The sequence below is a fragment of the Aphis gossypii genome, chromosome 3 (assembly GCF_020184175.1).
Source record: "Aphis gossypii isolate Hap1 chromosome 3, ASM2018417v2, whole genome shotgun sequence".
In the NCBI taxonomy this organism is placed as follows: Eukaryota; Metazoa; Arthropoda; class Insecta; order Hemiptera; family Aphididae; genus Aphis; species Aphis gossypii.
Genome location: NC_065532.1, coordinates 20,556,613 through 20,580,368, shown reverse-complemented (window position 1 = coordinate 20,580,368; position 23,756 = coordinate 20,556,613). Strand labels below are relative to the sequence as shown.

At 27.2% G+C, this 23,756-nt stretch overlaps 2 protein-coding genes and 1 long non-coding RNA gene across 4 annotated transcripts; 1 reads left to right on the top strand and 2 right to left on the bottom strand.

Annotated features, from left to right (window-relative positions):
- Nucleotides 1-6,533: 6,533 nt before the first annotated feature.
- LOC114119862 (uncharacterized) lies at nt 6,534-7,615 on the bottom strand. Of its 2 annotated transcripts, none has more exons than XR_007604971.1 (4): nt 7,496-7,615; nt 7,268-7,431; nt 7,155-7,200; nt 6,534-7,075 (listed from the first exon to the last, which is right to left on the bottom strand). It is a non-coding gene; the product is annotated as an uncharacterized LOC114119862 (long non-coding RNA). The 2 variants fall into 2 exon arrangements; XR_007604972.1 differs by having other exon boundaries at nt 7,500-7,615.
- On the top strand, nt 6,686-16,373 carry LOC114119860 (protein lin-28 homolog). The gene is made up of 5 exons (XM_027981581.2): nt 6,686-6,740; nt 7,325-7,414; nt 15,283-15,527; nt 15,613-15,773; nt 15,842-16,373. Exons 2-5 carry the CDS (start codon nt 7,360-7,362, stop codon nt 16,131-16,133), a joined length of 753 nt encoding a protein of 250 aa, XP_027837382.1. The 5' UTR covers nt 6,686-6,740; nt 7,325-7,359; the 3' UTR covers nt 16,134-16,373.
- On the bottom strand, nt 16,329-21,561 carry LOC114119861 (uncharacterized). Its single transcript, XM_027981582.2, has 4 exons — nt 21,421-21,561; nt 20,914-21,025; nt 20,418-20,518; nt 16,329-16,609 (listed from the first exon to the last, which is right to left on the bottom strand). The coding sequence occupies exons 1-4, from the start codon at nt 21,491-21,493 to the stop codon at nt 16,395-16,397; spliced, it is 501 nt and encodes a 166-aa protein (XP_027837383.2). The 5' UTR covers nt 21,494-21,561; the 3' UTR covers nt 16,329-16,394.
- Between the last annotated feature and the right edge of the window lie 2,195 nt (nt 21,562-23,756).

The window sequence follows — 23,756 nt, the reverse complement described above, 5'->3', positions numbered from 1 at the left end:
TATGTAAATTGGATTTTTATATTGAATAAGTAAAATATTGGAGTAATAAATATTGATTTTACTTGAATCCCATATAGATACATATAGTTGTTGGAATTTGGTCAGCAGTAAATAATAATATATACATTTGCAATCCATGATTTATTCTTGAGTAACAATTTTAAACCATCATATGACAGATATCACAGATATGTATGACGAACATTGTTACCTATATACTCGTATGTTTATCAGAGTTTGAACCATTATCGTATATAGTATAAAATCTTTTTAAATAGAAATTGTATACAAAGTGTCTAAGTGACAATATTCTCAATTCTATGAATAAGTATACTCAAACAGATTTTTTCAGAGAATGAGTACCAATGAAGATAATCTTTTACCAACTTCCTGATATTATTTTCTGTTAACCTACAGTAATCATGGATTATAATATATACACAATAAATTGTTCAATAATCAATTTCCATCTAAAAATGTATGTTCTAAATTATTAACCATATGATAAATAACAATTATAAGTAATAAATCAAAAATAAATTTTGTACACCAGATATAAAATATGTTTACCTATATTTTATACAACAGGGGTAACCAAACTTTTTTTGGTTACTATCTACTAAAATATACTTCACCTTTGAAGATCGACTTCCATAAATTTTTTTTATTATTATTGAATAACTATAATAATTATTAAAAACATAATGCGTGGTCCTAAAAATAAATTCTAACATGATCGACTTTGAAATTGTCCGCGATCGACTGTTTAGCCGCCCCTGGTATACAATATATACATTGTACATATTATATACTGCTAGGTCGTCTTGCGTTTCAGTATTTGTAGGACTCGTGTTAAGTGGAATGTAAAATTTATTTGATTTTGAACACATTGGCCATGAAAATACAAATACTACTATTTATTCTGTGTCCTATATAAGGCTATACTTTATTGTGTTGATTTTTAAAATATATTCCCTGTGGTGCATTTTCTTGGTACCATCCATATAACTCTGCTACTGAGATCCTGTAGATGATTGTATTACTAGGAAGGTACCTAATGGCTATAATACCTACCTATATGGATATTATATAAAAGTGTATGATTCCCCGCACGTGTATTCCACGTGCGATTATATCGATTTGTACAATATAATATTGTAATGTAAAAACGACGTTCATTTTTAAATTTATAACGGGCATATTACTCTTAAGATTTCCGTTTTATTCTTCAATTTTTTTTTTGCGTTTTAGCCATCATGTAGGTACATCAAACATTAATATTTATGTGTACGATGTTCATAATCATATACTTACTAACTGTAAACCATCTGCCCAATTGACATTTGACAGTAAACAAGATTCAAAACAAAAATTTTAACAAACATAAAAATGTTGAATACGTTTATTTTAAAATTAGTTATTTTAATTTAAAACATTTAATATTCTACTAACAAATATTATATTCTATATTTTACACATATTTAAAATATTATATCTAAATATTTTTTTTTTAAATATGCGATATAAATATATAAAGATCGAAATACTTAGTTACCTACCTAAAAAATACGAATTATTGTATTTAAAAAAATTAATTTTTGAATAGCTTATTGTAAGTACTCGCTTATACCTATTGTGCATTTGTAATTAGTAAGTTTTACGATTAAATGATAAATAGCTATAGTTATTTACCATCGAATTACATAATATAGAAGTGTATTGTGTATATATTTTTATTTTGTGCATACGGTTGGTTCATCAGCCTTCATAACATCTGGAAACCTGGTGTAAGCAGCAAGATACAACTGCACCTTCCTACTTATTTTAAACAAGCTATACCTAATACCTATACCTATATAATAATATTATATAAACTAAAGAAATACTCTGTACCTAGTCTAGATATTGTGTACATTTTGACCGATAAAGGTGCTAAAAACATGAAATTGAAAATAAATGTATATATATTTGTAAATTTTGTTTTTTTCTCAAGGGTAATAATATATTTTGATGGTTATTAGATAAATCTATAATATTTATTAGGTGTGTACTTATTAGCAAATGTATTCTGTAGTCACAAATTATGAACTAATTTTAATTTAATATATAATATAGTACCTACCTATATTATGTTCGTTATAAACACAGTTTCTAACTATATTATATGCACAGTGTCTATACTCCATACCATGGCGGTACACGATATACACCTACTATCAATAGGCAACCTATAATACCTATAATTATTATTATGTTTTATAATATTATAATATTTTTTAATAATTGAATTTTAATTTAACTAAATTTTTGAAGTCAATGAAATCATTTATTTTTAATTATAATATTTTGACGAGACAATAATTATAAAGAAATTATTTAACAAACTTCACCACAATAAACAAAAAATAACGTTATTAAAAAATAAAAATATATATTTTTAATTATAGCTTGGGTATTAAATAGTCGGAGACTGTAGATATTGTTTATTAATTTATTATTAATACTTATAAAAATATATTATACAAACGTTATTGATGAAAATATATGTGTAGGTACCTAGGTTGGTATCACATAAAATATAAATTGTTCGCGCGAGAACTATTCGCGAGAAAATTATATAAATACACATGTTCAATTTCTTTTATTGGCTTTTGAAGTTCAAATATTGACAAATCATGAATATTTGCAAATCATTTTGTGGTTAAAAGGACGCAACACTTGCATGCATTGTCTCCGTTTACAAGTTTGTATGTTGGTTTTTTACGATATAGTTCAATTTATTAGCAAGTTATGCGTATGTGATATAACGTAAAAATTAAAAATGCTCATAACTCGCTTAAAAACTGAGTAATCCTAAAAAGACCAACTTACAAATACAGATAATGTTTTCACCAACAAGTTATATAATAGATCGATTCACTCTAATTTTTAAACTAATAGAGCTAAAAGTGATCTACTGAGCGTAAATTTGGTATGTTATACGCATTTGTAAAACGGAGACAACACAATAAGTGGGTGTTGCGTCTTTTTAAAAATTTATAAAATATTTTGTATAAGTAGGTAGCTTAGAGCTAAAAATTTAATACAAAATTGTCCATAAGTTGTCTAAAGTTTAAATTTTTACGAAATCAAATATCCACGTGTAAAATAACGATTATTTACAATCAAATAATTTTAGATTTTTGTTGTAGTTAAAAATTACAAATATTGCATTCAAATTTAACACACCCATTATATATAATGTCATACTCTACATCTGAGGACCACAAGATTCTCCGGTACAGCGGAGAGTTAGCTACTTTTTTCCATTGTTTTTTTTTCCTATATTACTCTATTATAAGTACAATGGCATATTGATGAAATAACACAATTACTAGCGTTTAATATAATTTACGAGTACCTACGTAGTACGTATATTGTATAATGTACATATATAATTATAAGTGAAAATTGCCTGCAGCCTTGGCGGCTTAGCCCTATAAATATTTTACGCACATAATATTATTATATTCCATAAGTTGTTTTATTCTAAGAGTAAAATAAAAATAAAATATGTATAATTTATAAAATTAACTGTAAAATAAAAGTATAGTTAAATACAATAAAAAATGATTTTTCTATCTTCAATTTCTATCCTTTCCTAAACAATTTTGTTCCGTAATGACAAAATGTATCACAGATTCCGCTTGCTTGGTTGGATAATACCTGGTATAAATATAACACATGAATAATAGTCTTGAATATAAATGCATTAACAATTGTGGTATTAACGAGTACTACTCACAGGTCATCAACAATTTGGTTTTTATCTGTATACTCCGAATTTCTTAATTTTGCACTAATAACATGTCCTTCAGGAGGGGAGTTATCGCCTCGAACATATAAAATTATTATTAGAATGTTTAAGTGAATCAATTACTTATTAAACATATTATCTATAATATATATAGCTTGTGCTTATTTAGTTATTTCTACTACAGTTGTATTGGACATTAGATATAAAAATTAGTCAAGAATTCTGCTTACTAATTAATATACTGTACACTTATACTTAAAAGTATAGGTGCGCAACGCAGTGGTGTTCAACCACCTTTATCCCCTTTGAATTTTTTAATATACACATATACACATTAAAACGACTAAAAAATGATAATAGACATTTAATTTTTAATGTAACACCCCACTCCCACATATCCCTCGTTAAAAATATCTGTGTTTACTACTAGTATAACGTAGTTAACATATTAGTTATGTTTTAAATTAAGCACCATGGTATATTTTTAAAAACTTGGTGTCTCTGAGGTGAGTTCTGTACAACAGGTTTTGGGTAGTATGATATAGTTATATAAGTTAAAACTTATATAATGTGGTCTATATGTAATAGATAAATAAGGTTATAGGTTAAAGGATATACCTTCTAGTAATCTGTAGTGTTCATTGGATTATAATTTAACGATTATTTCTCTATGGAAAATAATATTATTCAACACGAGAATACGATGATATATCGAAAGCGCTAGCTTTTATACAAATTAAGTTTTTTATGTAAATAACTATAAGTTAAGGTATAGGAATAGATAAATAATTTGAAAATTGTAATAGTTATAGAGATATGATCGCTGTTCAACACTTAATAGTATTTAGTGACTTGTATTATTTACATGATTGTATATACCTACACAAAACGCAAATAATGTTCAATAAAATGTTATATTATAGGAAATAGAATTATATATTTTACGGGATATCAGAGGCGTAACCAGGATTTTTTTATGAAAAACAATAAAAAAAAATTAATAAACCCTTTTAATAATATTTTTTTAACTTAAAAATATTATATTGTACAACTAATAACAAGAAATATATAAATTAAATAATTAACATTTGTAAGACAATTTCCATATTTAAATTTAAATATTTTAAAACAATACAAAAAATACGGCCAATGGGAGGGGGAGCTATAACCCCTATAGCACCCTCCCCCTTGACTACGCCACTGCGGGATATAAACACTGACTACAGCAATATAGATTCAGAAAACTGATAGGATTCAAAACAAACTTCTCAGCTTTACAATAGATATACCTTAGGAATCCTTCATTCCCCCCAACCCAAACTATAATCATTAGTCTCTCGTACAGATTCTAGGTCCTAAACTCCTTAAAAGAAGGGCGTAAGCACCTTGGAAGATGGTCTATTCGTATATGACGTCGATTTTCAACCCCGCGATGGCGGTGCTACGGTGGGTATACCATGACGTGATGATTGTGATGGGTTTAACGCGTGTTTTAGCGCGCATTTTCGATCGGCCGCCGCCGCCACCGGTCAAAGTCACAACGTGCACCGCTGCTGCAGCAGCTACGCACATCGTTTTAGCTGTATTCAGTTGAAAAACGAGCGGGTCATGGTTTATTATTATTGTGCGCGTAAAAATCTCTCGTCCGGAGGAATACAACACGCATAACCTAACCTATGTAATATTATATAATCTTCATTCTTCCATCGGTTCGGGCTCATTCGTATTATGGCCGCCGCGTCCTTCGCTTCCTCTCATACCCGTCCTGCACGTGTATAAACTCTCCCTAACCTAGGACACTCCGCCGCGCGTAAACAACATCGCTCATCGGTGATTCGGGTGCGCGCATTCGTGGTGGGAGGAGAGGGATGCGGCGTTGACGCGCGGGCAAAGCGGAATATTATCGTGTTTGGGGGCCACTGCCACATGGAAGAATCTCGAGAACGAAAATGGGAGGGAAAAATAATAACGTTTAAAACGTAAAAACCAACGCGAGACGCCAACTGCACAGTACGCACATAATACGCGACGACGCCGGACGCCGGTTCCGCGATTTTCAGCGGCGACCGGCGACCGGCTCCGGTGTGACAGCGCCCCCGTAACGCACCACCATCGTTCGGCGCTCGTTTACACACTTATTATACATATAATAATATAATATTATTATGGCTATTATAATAACAACGCCATATAATATATATATATATATTTAATTTGGTATGATACCATAATATGTAGTAATGTTGCTGCTGCTGCTGCTGCTGTGGTGACCGGCCCCCGCCGGATGGGAGTGATTTACGGTTCAGGGCGCATGCGCAGTACCCGTCCGTTTTTTGGTTGGGGGATATGCCGCGCAGGCTCTCTCGCCTCCCCTCGCTCTCGCCGGGGAAAATGCCCCGTCCGTCGCACAATACCACAATGATAATAATATATATATTTACGCGTCACGAATAATATTATTATTATATATATATTGAACGCCACCCCGAGTGGCGCGCGCGCACGCACCCTAACCTAACACGACGCGTTTTTCGTGAAGGCTACAACATTTTTACCATACCACCGCCGCCGCCGCCGCCGCCGAACGACGAAAACGTGCACCAACTGCACCAGGCACCGGTGCAGTACACGAACGCACATATTCGCGCGCGCACGCAGCTCTCGAGGACCTCACACGCGGCACGCGCGCCATAATACATTTTTTTTTAATGCATTTACTGTATACGACTGTGGATATAGTGTGACTACTGTGACTTTCAATAGTATTACACTTCAAAAAAAAAAAAATTAAAATCATAACCGACACTTTTAGTGCGGAATTACTGGTTACATAAAACCGTGACACGAGTGACTCCGACAGACCTTTTTTTTCTTCTTCCCGCCGTCGTCGTAGAATATCGCGAAGGTTCCGTATCAGACCGACCGTTAATATTATTAACACTGGGTAATTAATACAACAATTATTATAATAGCGTCGATAATAAGATAAATCCATCAATCGTTTTCCAATATTTATATTTGTGTAATATTGTCCAACCGTTTGGGCGGGATAAGCACCCGTAATATTGTGTAGGCTTCCTATATTAATACAATGTTAATGTATTATAAAACCACGAGTCCACGGTGTTCATCGTAGGTATGTCATACTATAGGTAATCCGTATTTATCGCGGTGACCCGTATAATAATAGGTAGTTTTCTTGTCTCTCATCTCGTTTTTCCCGTAGTAATCGGACGGCACCATAAACTGGGACTAGCAGCATTTCATATTATATAATACCTATGATGTGTTATGTTGATAAAATCTAGTTGTAAATATTATTTTATAAATTTCATCGATGTTTCATATCTATATTTACCTACATCTCACGTTCTGGCAGCGATTTCTCGTCCCTCGCACTTCACCTATATAATATATTACATATTATATAACTCATATGCTTGCACCTACTCTTAAAATGCTCGTACAAACCGTGAATGTATTGTATTTAATATTATTGTTTTCTCAATTTGTATGACTGTCTTGCAGGTGTCGAACACGTAGAACCACGAATCTGCACCGAAATGAGTGAAAACAAGACCGAAAAAAATCAACTCTCGACTGCGCCTTCTAATGGTGGTGAGTGGCATATATACCTACGTGTTTTATGAAATTAATAATTATATATTATAATAATATGTATTATTTTGTGAAAATTACCAACATACAATCGCATGTATTATATTTAATCGATATACTAGACCGAATTACCGGTAATAAAGCGTTCGTTTTTAAGTTTGGAATGAACGACATCAAAGTTTACTCACTTAATTTAACCGCGATATGTGAATTACTAAATATGAAAATATGAAATCGTATACTGCGTCAAGACGCAGTTTTAAAAACGGCGCAATTAGTTATTTATAGGCTTTTACAACAGGATCTAGAGTTCTTTCGATATAAATCCGACATTGCAGTTTTATCTTATCATAAATGCACGAGTCAATAATAAAACTATCATTGACGATTTGAATAGCATCTATATTATTTATTTTCTATTTTGAAGGTTCTAGTGTTTGGCGTTATTACGTATTATTAATTTATACTATAACATAGGTATATAATAATTTATGATTATAATATATTATGCACTAACATATTAATATACCTAAATCACTTAATTTAATTATATTTAAATATAAATATAGTATTAAAGTGTTGTGTTGGTTTAATATAATCTAGAATAAAAACAATACACCTACATAGATAAATCCATTCAGAAAACACCACTTATACGTCTTTAAGGTCATATACTTAATACTCAAATAATACAATGTACAGATTGCAGGTGTTTCTCGACACTCCCCATCTTCCAATACAAATTTACGATAGTATACGTATACCTAATACCTAAGTATAATATGTTATAACTTGTAACTGTGTCTCATGAGTCGTGTTTGATACAAATATTTTCTATTTTTTCTATTTGCATTATAAACTTTAATACAAGCCAGTGGCGTATAACTAATGGCCCGCAGACCCCGCGTTGCGGGGGGGAGGGGAGCACGGTAATTTGGGGCCTTTGGTTATATGGTTATATTTTGCTATAACAATATATTAGAGGCCTATTTTTAAAATTTCTTATATTTTCGGGAGTGCCCAATTTTTTTTGTTACGCCACTGATACAAGCTCATTGTCTATAATATATACATTCCTCGAACAGGCACATGTTTAACTTATTTGGATACTGTTAACAAACGCCTTTAATAGTTAACTGTCTTTTGTAAAATTTTGTCATCCGATGAAGTATAGTCTTCAACTGAGATAGCTGTTAAGAATACGTTAATATAAGAAACTAAAATAATATATTATATAATATAACGACACAGTGTACGTATATGCAAACATGGTAGCTACCTATAAAAAAATAAAATAATCTGTTCATATTATAGAATATTAAGAATACTTCATACTTCATAGTACTTTTAAGTAATGACAATTTTAATATTTTATACCTAGGTGGCTTAAACTAGGATACGTTTATGAAAATCATTCCCAACTATCTTTTTACAGTCCATGCATTTAAAGCTATTATCTATTATTATATTATATAATTTATTTTTGTGTCTCTTCAACAAATCATTGCGTATAAATAATACAAACATGTATATGTACATCATTGCTTAAGAACCGCTCAACTGTAGGTAAATTAATATTGTTATTATATTCATCCAATACATGCTGGGTTATAACTAGAAGTTATTAGGTTAAAGATGTTCTAACATAGTGCGCAGTATTATTAAGAACGTTAAAATTAGGACGTTAGTGTTTTCAGCCATATCTAAAAAAATATTCACAATATAGTATTTTACTACATAAAAAAATAGATGTAATGTAATGCAAAAATATTTATTCTACAGCAAATTAAAATTGATATTGGAAAATATAAGAGTTTTATAACTCTTAACTCGGCTGAAGTTCAATATTTAATGAGAGCTGTATCTAAGAATAATTTGTATATTGAAAATTTTTACTCTGTTGTGTTTAAGAATATTAATAATATTATTTGATAGTAGCAGGTATGTTTATCAGATTATTTTCAAAGTTGGTATTCGTCTTTTAGAAAATATTATCCAAAGATGTATTATAATACAATGCGTGGTGGTGTACTTATATGTTTCAAAGGTAGGATTATTAGGGGTAGATTTTTATTTTAGGCAGGTGACAATAAATTATAGAACGCCAGCAATAAAAGAAAAACGGTAGAGTGACGTTTGGTTGTATATAATATATATATATAAATATATTATATTATAGTTACAAAATTATATATATATATAAATATTCAATAGTAGGTACCCGAGATATTGAACATCACATTATATATATGTATATTGTATAGGTACATCCACGCCGCGTATAGTATGTATAGTCCGTTTTATACACGTTCATATAACCACCGATGTTGGTGCACAAGAAACATGTATAAAAGAGTGTTGCAGCTGGCGTTTCTAAAAATGGTTTTCTCCTTCCTAAGGGTTTGCGCTGTCGACTGTTAAGGGTAGAAAATCAGAACTATGCAGGTAAACAGGACGGCGAAATGCAGATGGTTCATACTTTGAACGTATATGTATATATTATAAGAACTATATAGTTATATTATATACGGTCTTCGTGTTCCAGTGCCACGTTGCCAAAACCGTCTTCAATAATTCACGCATACCTAGCGTACACAATAATATACTGCCTGTATATATATACTTTTAAATATATCGACCTTTTCGATTATATTCGATTTCAAATAATGCTGTGCGACGTTGACGTTTATTGTAGGTAGGTACATTTATATTACTGCTTGTAGGCCGGATTGTTTGTACCTACTATACAATAATAATTTGCATTATTTGATTGTACTGATTTCGCGTATGTTTGCTAATGGATGGAATAAGAAAAACAATTTTTTGAATTTTTTTTAATTCTTCTACAGTCGTGTAATGTGTTTAGCGATTTTTCATTGAACATTTCATAGCACAACATATTTTCATGGCCAAACGTATAATTTATACAAATAGAATCAACGCAATTTATAATACCTACCTAGTTCAACATTATGCTATGTGTATAATGATTTATTACAGTTAAATATAAAAATAAAATCATCTGAATTGTTTAATTTGAAGATGGAATTAAAATATTCTACCCGAGAAATATTATCTATATAATTGTAATTGGAACTGGCCCAGAGGTGAGCTGCGATGTTACTGTTTGGAACAACGGCTCATTTGAATAGGTACTACAATTTGGAAGGAAAACTAAATCTGTTTCTACGATATAATACCTGGTATAAGAATATAACTGTGTAGGTACATACTTGGAAACTATAAAGAACTTTGCATTACTAAAGAAATTTGGCTATTAGCCATCGGGTATAAGTCGCATATAAGGTTTAATGAGTTTTCTAGAATTTTTTACAAATAAAATTATATATCTAGGCTTAACGTATATTATACATATAACTCCATTAACTTCACTACATTTCCGTTGTTGACATAGGTAAAATGAGGAGCTTGTGGGTGCTAAGCTTCTAAATATTATTAATGTTTTTTTGTAATAGATATTTTATGATTGTTGATTAGCTATTGAATATTGATATAGTTATATAACTCGTGGTATAAAATGAAACGAATCAAAAAACGAATGAAAATTTCAATAGTTCAAAATCTTTTCAACTCTTTGTCTATCCCCGATATTGAAAAACTGTTATCATAAGGATTATCAATAAATACATTATGGAAATTTTTTTCAAAGGAGTAAATATAGTAGTAAATCTTACAATTATTGTTTTGTGATTTAAATACTATGAATTAAAACTATAAGTATCTAATATTTCTAGATGCATTTAAATAAATACATTTCCAACAAAACATAGTAAAAATTATCATCTTTAAAACAGTATATATACTGGTATATAGGTAATACCATTGATTATAGAATAGACTATTCTATAATCAATAGTAATACTTATATGGATCTACGATCGTTAATAATTTTGTAGCATTTAAAATTTTTATTTCAAAATATGAGTATGGCGTCCCCTTAATTTACTTAAATAAATATTTGTTGGTATAACTATTTATATAAAATAATATTGTTTTATCTGTTAGTTATAAGTTATAACAATATAAATGTCAAATGATATAAAAAAAATAATAGATAAAACTATTTTGGGTTTTGTAGATTTTTGGGACGTAGTTCCCCAGCTCCATCCACTTTCGTAATAGTAATAAAAATAAAGGTACCTAATTAAAAAAAACATACAAAACAATATATCTGTAAAGATATTAAACCAAATTTAGGTCATATAATTATTAATTTCTATCGGTGTATTGGTTATAGTCTTATAGCCTATAGGTAAATTGTTTGTTTAAAGATATTATGTTAATTTTATTTTAATATCAAAATATTTTAATTAGAAATAGTCATATTTATCAAAACAGTCGTGTAGCTTATGTCTTATAAAAAATCGCTTTTATATTATTCTTTACATCTTTTAATTGATTGAGTTACAAATTGATATCAAATTTCTTAACCTATTCCAATCCTAAGAAATATAAAACCTGTGTTATTTTTTTTAGAACATTAATATAACATTTCATTTACTAAACTTCGGACGTGTGTGTTCTATTGAATTTATTTATTTATTTATCTTCTTGTTAATTTATCATTAATTAAATGGGTGAACGTTTTATGCAATTTATCACGACTTGCTTCTTTAGTTATCTACATGTCTTAAATGTTTAAGAATACACAGTAAACTCGATAGTTGTAAATTCATGGGAATAAGGGATTGAGCTGAAAATTTGATTTCATGATTATTCGAATAGTTAAAGGAAAAAAGGATTTAAATTAAAGTTTTGAATAATTTTATTACCTATTTCATATTTAATTAAATTTTATTATATACGTAGGTATTTATTATTTATTAAAGGTAAATATTATATTTCATTAAAAATACGTGTTATCATCTGGTGGCAATGTAGTAAGAGTATCATATGGTTTTTTGTTTGAATATAGTTGAAAGCATAAAAGCTATATATATATATATAAATATCTTTCACTAACTAGTAACTTGCACCCATTTAATTTATGTTTACTGTATACAGTAACTATTAAATACCTATAACCTATGCATATATGACTTTGTGCACTTACCTATAGTAAATGGTTACCACAGTCGGAAAAAACATTACTATTTTATAAAAATATTGTATTATTGTTTTGTCCATCCTATCCCAGTTTTTTATGAGCTTATTTATAATTTCAAGAAACTTATATACCTAGTTATATATGTTTATTTTACAATACTAATTTGGAATGCAAATTGTACACTTTTTATTTTATATGGCACACTTTATACTCTAAAACACACACTATTTTAGGTTCAGGTATAATATATTATATATTTTAAATACACAGTTATTCTTTTATATACATATGTTACCTACTACGTACTTACGTGTAATAATAACGCGTACTTATAAAATACATAATAATAATATAATTTTAATAATTTTATTTTGATTGTTATTCTTATTATTTATGAAACTTTCCAAAATGTAAATCCATTGATGAAACTAAACATTTCACTGATGTTATGACCTTGAAATTAAGTCATATATAAAAAAAAACACTAAAATGAATATCACGTGTTTAGAATTTCAATGTCAATATTTAATTTGTTTGTTTACAATAATATTATAAATTTATTAATAATTAATAATTATTATAAAGTGCAGTGGTGTAAAAATGCAGATTTTTTTATAAGTAAAATATCAAGAATATTAAAATCATTCTTTTATTAGTTAACACTCATTTTAAGTTATTTATTTATTTTTTTGAATGACAACAGACATTGAAATTTAAACTAGTAGTTAGTTATAACTAAGTGTTTAAAGTTTAAATAAGTAGAGTAATTGACCAACATCTTAATATGTTATTTAAATTTAAAAAAAGTAAAAAGTTATAATGGGTGTTTTCGAGATAATGAGTGTATTTTCTATGTTAAAAGAATAATCCTGTATATTTCATAGAAGTATAACCTCTGAGTATACCTAAAAAGTATCTGCAATACATCATCATCATATTATTTTTATTCTTTTGTTATATTTGAACGAATTGTTTCTGAAACCAGATCCGTTCATACAGCTGTGGACATAAGACAAAATTACACGACTAAATATTATAATAATTCATTTAATCATAGTAATTCATCGTCATATGTTTTGTTGCATAATATGTCATATTGTGGTATCATAATATGTATGTATTATGTATATAGTCTATATGGTACTTCATATATTTCATTGACTATAGTAGTTTGCAAGCACCGGAAATATATATATACATATTGTTATGTATTATATATTGTAGTACATACTACATACCACGTGATTTTTTTTCAATAATTTTTTTTTCTCTTTAAATGAAACATAACATTTATTATGATAAACATTTAATCTATTCAAATTAGAACATTGTACACATTATATAAAATGATAAATTTACATCCGGTGTATAGTTGTTATTAGTTTCTGTGTCTGCTTTAGCTATACGCTAATAGGTATACCGCATACATATATAAATATTGTGTGAGCAACGATTTGTGATTTAATATATTATGCCTAATAGCTATGGTTGGTACTATATGTAATTTAATTAGCAATTATCTAATAAAACAAATAGCACACGAAAAAGACATAATTAATTTTATTTATATATTTATTATTAGATGATCGATTAAGTGCCATGTTGTATAGAAATGTTCTTATTTTTTAATTTTTTATACACTAGAAGTATATTATATTTAATGTAAACATTAAAAAACAATTTTGTTGGAAAATTAACTTATATTAATTAATTTTTATCAAATGTGCAAAAAATATAAAAAAAATATAGTACTTATGTATAATATATCAATTTCTATATTTAAAATAACTAAATTATATATTATTTTCAAAATTAAACTTACCAAAAATTCTACAAAAATTAAGACAAGATATTTAACTTGAGAAGATACGTAATCTAACCCTAGTAAAAAAATCTATTGAATAGAATGACTAAGTGAAGTATATACTTAGGGATAAACGTAGACAAAAAAGTAACTTAGAAAATTCACATCAATAAAAAATTAGACCAATCATACGTAAAGATGAAATTCCTACACCTCCCATAAGGCTATAAACCACACCTTAATCTTGTAGATAAAATACTTTATTGCTATATTTGATAATAATAAGACAACTACTAACTTAACCAAGTCCAGTATTTGCTGTCGCTTCTCCGAAAATTAAAATTGCTTATTATTTTAAACACTATTAACACTCATAGTCCCTTGGTTCATACGAAAAAATAACTCTACACATAATTCCTCTACTTATCAACATTAAATAATATGCGAAAATTGCAGTAACATAATAATTAATAAGTAATAATCTAAATAAATGTATACCTATAAATTATGCATATATAGGTACCGAATATACGATTCTAATAAAATAATAATGCACTTTAAATAGTTAAAGAATTAAAAACATAATAATATATTATATTCTATAGTTGTACATGTATAATTGTAAAAAATTGTATAAACATGGAATTGCTAAAATTGCATTATAAAATTGAGTAAGCAGACTACATAAAGTATATATGGCTATATATTTGATCATATTTGATTTACCTTAAATGCAAAAAAAAAGTTGCAGTATCAATTAAATCCCTTTGAATTTACTATATTAGCAATAGCAAGTATAAAATCAAACATAAAAATATATGTTTAAGTATTTTTTAAAGAAATCGTTTGATATTTATAATTAAACTGTCGTAATTCCAAAAAAATAGTTATCTTACAAATATATTTTTATTTGATATTTTGAATGAATAAATAATCCTATATATTTTATGATTTTTAAATAATTATAATTAATTGATTTTTTTTTTAATAATTTAGTACACTCGGGAGACGATAAAGTAAAATCTAAATTTAATCACATCAAAGATTCTATGGAAACAAATGAAAAACCAAACAAAAATGGAAACGATAGTCTCTCATCCAATGATGCTGAAAACTTAAGACCGGAAAATGAAGAACTTCCTGAAGGTGTTCGCCAAGGTGTCTGCAAATGGTTTAACTCAAAAAAAGGATTCGGATTTGTCACTCCAGACGATGGTGGTAAAGATGTTTTTGTTCATCAGGTAAAATAAAATGCATTTTAAACTATATTAATATACGATGGTACATTGATTTTATACCATTATACTTCTGTTTTTTTTTTTGTAGAGAGTAATTAAAAAAGATGGATTTAGATCTCTTAGAGAAAATGAACATGTAGAGTTTACTTGTCATGAATCAGATAAGGGCTTAGAAGCTACTCTTGTTACTGGACCAAGGGGTCAATACTGTAAAGGATCAAAAAAAGCATATCCTCAAAAAAAATTAAGGTATTTTAAACTTATAAAATGCCAAATATTGTATTTGTATTTGTAAATATTTTTATCATTTTTATTAGATGTTACAATTGTGGAGATTTTGCTAATCATATTGCTGCCAAATGTACATTGAGTCCTCAACCTAAACGTTGTCATAGTTGTAAGGATCCAAACCACCTTATAGCTGATTGTACTCAGGTACAAAACAAAGAGCCTGTAATTAATAAATTCATCAAAACTCCGCGAAAAAAACCAGAACGACAAAAGCCAAGACCAAAATCAAAACTTGAAGACGGTAATGTTGATGAACAGCAGAAGTCAACTATTTTACCCAATCAGAATGGAGATGAAATTAATAATACACAAGATTAAGATAATTGAGTATAAAAAGACTAATGAAATATCATTTATAATAATAATTAATTTTAATTGCATGGAGATAAGTTAATATTTTTTAAACATTGGAGTTTTAAAATACCTATTCCTTAAAAAAGACTATATAGGTACTATTTTGTAAACTATTTTTTCTAAAATAAATTTTTAATGTTAGTAAAATTATTTCAACAATTTAAATTATTATATTCATGTCAAATATATTTTAAACTATTATTACGCTCAGTTATAACTTTATAATCAAAAGTTCTCCATAATTGTCGTTTGGATTCTACGTGTCTGTTCGTGTTGCTTAAATAATGCAGCGGACACAGTTTTGTCTTCGTCAACTTTATCTTCACCATAACAGACGTAACCTATACAAAGCAAGAAGCATAGAGCACCTATAATCATAACGGTCATTATAGGCCAAGGTATAGCATATTTTGACATCGATTTTGCAGGAACTATTTCCGCTGGAAAAAAAACATAACAATTATTTAATAAAAAGTGCTATAAAATACTATTTGTATTTTTTAAAACCAAAATAAATGGTAATTTAACGTAACAAAATATTCTAGATGCTGATCTAAACGCCTATAATATCATATCATTAATCGTTTACCATATACAATAATTAATCGATGAGTTAAAATTTCATAAATTCATTACAGCGACTCACTTAATATGACGATATACATTTAAAGCCTACTTTGCAGCAGAAATTATTTTTCCTGTTTTTATTTTTATTTTTTAAAAATATTTTTTCGTTATCTTCTGGTACAATGTCGCCTTAAATTGATTAAATTTGAATACCTCGCTGTTCAAGGTTTTCTTGGTTAATAATCTATTATACGGATATTTAATTAAGTTCGATAAAACTAAGTTTAAAATTTCTTCATGTACCTATTTTGTTGTATTCGTCATCCTTACATTGATACCTACCTAACGAGTAATTAATTGTAAATGTTAAAGAATTTTTATTCCAATACAAAGAGAAGTTTACTATAAATCAACTGTTCAACACCAATATACTGTAAAAAAAAAAAAAACCCAGTGCAGTACCTTTGTAGGCTATTTTCTAGGTGTTATGTAATCTATAGCCTTGAGCCTATGAGAGAAATGAACCGTATCATGCTTGCTGACTGACATCAACGAGGCGACCGATGTTTACGTTATTGATAATGTCAAATGGATGGGGGTGCGTCATCTCAGAATCTCAGATGTGTTTTAATCGGACGGTTTACTTCTCTCATGTGCCGAAGTATTATAGGTATTTTTTATTGTCTGTCATTATTTATATACCGAATTACTGAACACATCAAAACGGGTGAGCATTGCAATACATTTTATTTAAGTACGTTATGGAAGTATGTTTTCAGCATCATAGGAATAAATAATAAACACTAAATAATTTATTTAAACAGATATAATATAACACAAGGTTAGCTATTTTGTTTTAATAATATATTTAAGGTATATTTAAATATATGATCATACTCTACATATTGGTTTATGTATATAGATGTATAAACTATAATAATATATTTGTTAAAAGTTTTAAAAAACGATAAGATTTAAATATGATCAGTATTACGAATTTATAATTTAAACCCATACGTTTTAAATTATTATCAGATATTTTATATTTTATTAAATAATTTTTATAAACTCTCATTACTCATTTGACAGACAATAGGCATTACTTAATTATTACATTAAATACATGTTGAATAAGTCCGAATATTGCCCATATTTTTATTATTAAAATATTATTTTTAATTATATACATTTTAGAGTTTTAGATCACAACCTTTACTCTGTTTTTGTCTCAAACAAAATTAAGTTAATTAACCTCAAACGGCAAAATTAAGTAGCAAATGCCGAATGTGATGTAGGTCGTAGGTGGCTAACATGTGCCATCTACCATTTTCTCGTTTAAACGGGATGAACCCAAAAACAATTTTTATATTTATTTCAATAAATAATGGACTTAGATCTATATGAATTTAATGACAGTAAAAAATAATTACAATAAAAATAATAATAATACTAGCGAAGAAAAAAAATATTAATATATTATATATATAATATAGGTATGTGTAATGTGTATATATTATGTATAAAATAGTACAAAAATATCCATGTAGGTATATAATTACGTATAAAAACATTCAAAAGTGAAAAAATTAAATATAACAACCTGGACGTCATTAGCTAATTTCATTATACCTATTCTATTTATTAGCGAACAAAATGTAATATAAAATGTATAATTAGATCTATTTCGACAATGAGGGACATCAAAATTAAAACAACTGAGTAATTCGGGACAGTTTATAATACCATTTACTATTTTATAAAGAAACTTCAAATCAATACTTTTTCTCCTTTCATTTAGATTGGTCATATTTGATTGGTTTAATCGCGGTGAAGGTATAATGTAAGTAAGGTCTTTGGTATTTTATTAATCACCTAACTTGCATTTTGTATATATTAATACGGTAAAACAATTTTTCTGCGCCGGCCCATCGACAGAAACAAAAGTAGATGAAAATCGATTTAATTGATGCCTGATGGGCATGGTATCTAATATATTATACTGTAGACTGTAGAGGTCTGGCAGAACATGACACCTGATTATTATTTACTTTTATTTGAGACAAAGTAATATATATATTTACTATTTTGAAGAAAAGAGATTTTATAGAAACTATATTATACTAAAAGTATATCTAATCTATTGAACGAATAATTTTGATTATTTCAAAGATTTGTCAAGAAGGAGTACATAGATAATAATACGTATCATTAAATACTTAAGTAACTAAGAAAATCTATTAATTTAATATTATAAATATATATGTTCTGTAAGTTTAGTAAAATTTTCTGTATTATATTATAAGACTAAAAGTATTTGTTTCAAAAGTAAAAATAAATAAAGGTAATATATTCTATATACCTAACCTTGTATTAACCAGTAAAATATATGCAGGTAGAATTTCGCCAAACATGCCCATACCTCTTTTATACTTCGATAATGCATTTAATCATATTTTAAAATCCTTAAAATCATAGGTATATAATTTAAGAAATGTTACAAACTGAATTTTTAAATTAGAACTGCCTACCTTTTTGAATTTTTACAGTGTATTTTTTAACATACTATCATAGTGTGTTTTTGAAAATGTTGGTATATATAAATCAAAATGTAAATAAATAGGAATATTTACAAGTAAAATATAGACTATCTGACTATGTATTATACGAGAAGATACCTACTTATCATCTAAATTTCAAGTTAAGTTTACACTTTTTAGTGCGTTAAGATACTACTATCGTAGTGTCGTAAGAATATAATGTAATAAATAGGTAGTAATACAGATTATGATATTGATATTATTTTATCAAGTCATAATAACATGTATAATATATGCAGAAGTATACTCGTAATGGGTATTCGATAACATAAGTATTTGGAATATTTTTTGTAATTTGAGTGTGTAAACTTAGGTAATTTGAATATAGTTTCTAAGTTAGATATTAAATTAGATAATATACCATAATATATTAATGTCTCATCATTTTACCAAAAAAAATAGGTAGCAACTGCCAACCGTAATCCACTTTTTATAAACCAATTATTTTGAGATATTACACATTAAACGTGTAATTGTGTAAATTTTACAATTATAGTGACAAGTTTACATACGACCTACCTAGGCTACCTACTTGGCTACTTATACAATTTAAAAACTCAGAAAACAGCTCGTTTGAAATGTTTGAATTTTGATTTATATGTATCAACATTTTCAAAAAAGTCAATCTCCATTGGGGTTAGGTAATTAGGTTAGGTTTTTTAGAGAGGTTTTTTTATAGTTCTATTTATTTTCATTTAAATAAAATAACCTATTTATTTCTATAGCTATCATATTATACTCTTTAAATCGCATTATAATTCTAAATGTCTACCAATTTACTTGGCAATATAATATTTAATAATTATATAAGTCAGAATTTTAATGAATGCGCATATTACAAGTATTAAATATTAATGTCGGTATAAAATGGGGTTAAACAATCGAGGATCCTAGTGAATCATCCGCAGTATAAAATATGAAATTTGCTAATTTCCAATATTCTATAGCAATATCTATGTACCTATATCCAAATTTTATTTTACTATTATATACGTACTTAATATAAAGTACAGTATATGTATATTGTATAATTTTTGTAACTAACTTATAAAAATTAAAAATTAAATATATAGGTAATACTTACTTATATAAATGATATCATTTGTTTTGTTTTTTTCTATCCATTTGGTCAGATGTTCTTGCTTAAATTCACATATTTCAATAGTATCATTCCATAAGTGAAATCTATTTATATTAAATAATTTAAATACAAATTTATTGTAATCGATAAATATCGAGAGTGTAAATTTAAACTAACGTAAAAAGTCCATTTTGTACAAAATATATAGGTAAGAAGAAAATAAACCTTTTACTTGGTTTAAAATCATAAATTTTAAGTAAGTAAAATAAAAACAATACATAATAATAATTTGTGAAGAGATTTTTGGTTTTAGCTCTTTGTAAAAATATGCAATTAAATAATAAATTTAATTATTATTGTAATTGTATTACTAACATGCTTAAATTAATTTTCTTTAATAATAATGATAATTTATACTTTTCCATTAGACTTTTTACATTTTATGGTTATATTTTTGTATATTTTTAAACAAGAAATATTTATAATAATTTAAAATTACTCAGCACACTGGCATAGTAGTGTTGTTAAATTGCAGAACATAGCTGTACTATCACACTGCGTTTCTTTAGTGCAACTTGTATTAAACCTATTAGTTGTATTAAAATATTGGCCTGTAAACAAAATAAATAAACATTTAAACCTAACTAATTTGTTTGTTGTTCGTATATATTCTGTATTAAATTATTATAGCTATTAGCTGCATTCTGTAGATGTAAAAACAAACTATTATGGTAATATGGTACAGATTTTCTTAGAACAAAATAATTTGTTAAAAAAAATTAGCAGATTTATTATATGTCTTGTAAATATAATTTGTAATAGCATGTAATAGGTATACTGAAACATTTACATTTTGAATAAAAAAAAAAATATATAATTATGTCTTGCATTGATATGCTATTATTATGTATACAGTATGTATACTATATATATTATATATTATTACATATTTTGATATATTTCACATAAAAAAACCTATCGGTAGCATACAAAATGTTATAGTTACCATGAAAATATTCTTGTATAATGTTGGTGAAAACATTTTTGAAAAGTTTGAAAGAATCATTTTTGTCGTCCATGGCTAACAAACTACAAACATACGTCTATGCGGAATACAAATAAAAATAAAAACGACATTATACATTGAATAATTTTAATAGCCGTGGATTCATTAGCATAATTAAAACAAGATGCAAGATAAACAAAAATATGCAAGCATGCAATGAACAATCATTAATTATATTAAAAATTAAATGGCACAATATTAGACGGGCATAAGTACCTACCACTTTAACTAAATAACCTGAGTAATATTAATATAAAGAAAAACATTTTTAAATAATGAAAGATAGGTGGTCATAAGTATGAATACCATATAACATAATAGTGGATACAATTATTACAATTAGTATCTATTAATACCTATATTAAAATTTGTATAGATACCTACCTACTTCTCTATAAAATATCAAATGGAATTCATTATAATTTTGATAGGTAGTGTATTAAGTAATAAGTATACATTTAAATACAATTATAGTTAAAATTAATAACTATGCATATAATTGTAGGTATATTTTTATTAAATCTTTTAACTTTTTCATTATAATTTACCAAACCATGTTAGTTAAATGTACCTAGGTACCTAAGAATTTCGAGAAGTGATGTTTCGTTTCATTGTTTCTTGATTTTAGGTTCATAAAATTTATTGATGTACAATTTACGATTCATATTTCTTTAGTTTTATAAATAACATAAAATGTTAGTCATGTCTATAGACTTATAATAATAACGAATAGATGTATCCGGATATACGACTTATCCGAGCTAAATTGTGCTTATCGGAACAACCAACTTGTATAGGTATGTAAATACAATAATATGTCCTATTAAATTATTGAACATCCCACTCCGGTCTATTCAAAACGAGCTCAATTTCAACAGTTTATTGTAGACTACAATATAGCCATAAGTTTCTAATTATACTCTACAAGTTAATACAATAATTTTATACAATTATTACATATTGACTTTATTTTTAACGAAAAAAATAGATATAATATATTTAACTCAATTGCACTAGGTGTATATTACTTCGAAATCTGTACCTAAATTTGCATCCCATGTAGAGGGATAGTTACTCTTTATATTTTACATAATGTTTATTACTTATACTATTGATGTTTTCAATGATTTACTTATATTAACAATAACATTTTGACGATTTTATACATTTTTAATGGTAATACCTACCTAGTGATAATTTTTTAAATTTGAATTTTCACCTTTTGGTGTAGGTAAGTACTTAATTATATTATGTGTACATTATTCTATAACGTATATGAGCAGCGTACTAAACACCACTTTGACAAAAATCATTTAAATATATAAGTACATATCCAATCGTTAAAAAAAATAACTTTCTAAGTTAGGTTAGAACTGACTCTCATAATACCTATAACCTATAACCATTCAATTACAACCGACGGTTTGCATTACCTAGATACCTAATAAGCAGTAATCATAATTCATAATCTTAAATTACAAATTCTCTTTTTACTCAGTATCTAATCTTTAAAAAAAAAAAATAAATAAACTTGGGTTATTAATATTCTTAAAAGTGCCACATTCTTTTTGATCATCTCGCACTTAATCTGTAAGCCTTATGTTTTTTGATAACCCTGAGACAAATTAAATAGGTAGGTACTTATATAGTTGAATAATTACTAAACTCATCACTTCTACAACGCAAAAGAATTCCCAGGGGCGGACTGGCCTGGCGGGACACCGAAACAAATCCCGATGGGCCGTTACAATAATAGATTAAATGGTGTTATAATGTTTTAGGAATTAAAAATATAGTACCTACCTATATGAAATTATATAAAATCAGTTCGTTCTTACAATTTATACGACGTACCGTTGTACGAAACATACGTGTACTGTACACTGTACATTCATACAGATTACAGATATTATATTCTCTAAAAAGTTTGTATAGGGATTTATTTACAAACTATAATAATATTATTATTATCTGTCTATACTCGTAATTACTAATAACAACGTCACTGTCGCAACCAATTGCAAGCGTTGGTGCTCGCACAAAATCATAAGAGTTAATTTTAATATAAACCTATTTAACCTAGGTAGTATATTAAGATGTGTAAGTATATCTATAAGAATATATTATAATAATATGTGTAATTTATATATTCATAAAAATTATATCTATATCAAATGTTGAAAATATTTTTAAATAATAAAGGTTTTTTTGTTATTAATGTTATTATCATATTTTTAGTATACTTATAGCTTATGAGTTATGACCAAATTATTTGT

Excerpts from the sequence above, each read along its gene's own strand:
- LOC114119860 (XM_027981581.2), top strand. The coding sequence starts at position 7,360 with ATGAGTGAAAACAAGACCGAAAAAAATCAACTCTCGACTGCGCCTTCT. Across the intron at positions 7,415-15,282 it reads GACTGCGCCTTCTAATGGTG|TACACTCGGGAGACGATAAA; the intron begins GTGAGTGGCATA and ends TTAATAATTTAG. Across the intron at positions 15,774-15,841 it reads TATCCTCAAAAAAAATTAAG|ATGTTACAATTGTGGAGATT; the intron begins GTATTTTAAACT and ends CATTTTTATTAG.
- LOC114119861 (XM_027981582.2), bottom strand. The coding sequence starts at position 21,493 with ATGGACGACAAAAATGATTCTTTCAAACTTTTCAAAAATGTTTTCACC. Across the intron at positions 21,026-21,420 it reads TATACAAGAATATTTTCATG|GCCAATATTTTAATACAACT; the intron begins GTAACTATAACA and ends TTTTGTTTACAG. Across the intron at positions 20,519-20,913 it reads CTACTATGCCAGTGTGCTGA|ATTTCACTTATGGAATGATA; the intron begins GTAATTTTAAAT and ends TAATATAAATAG.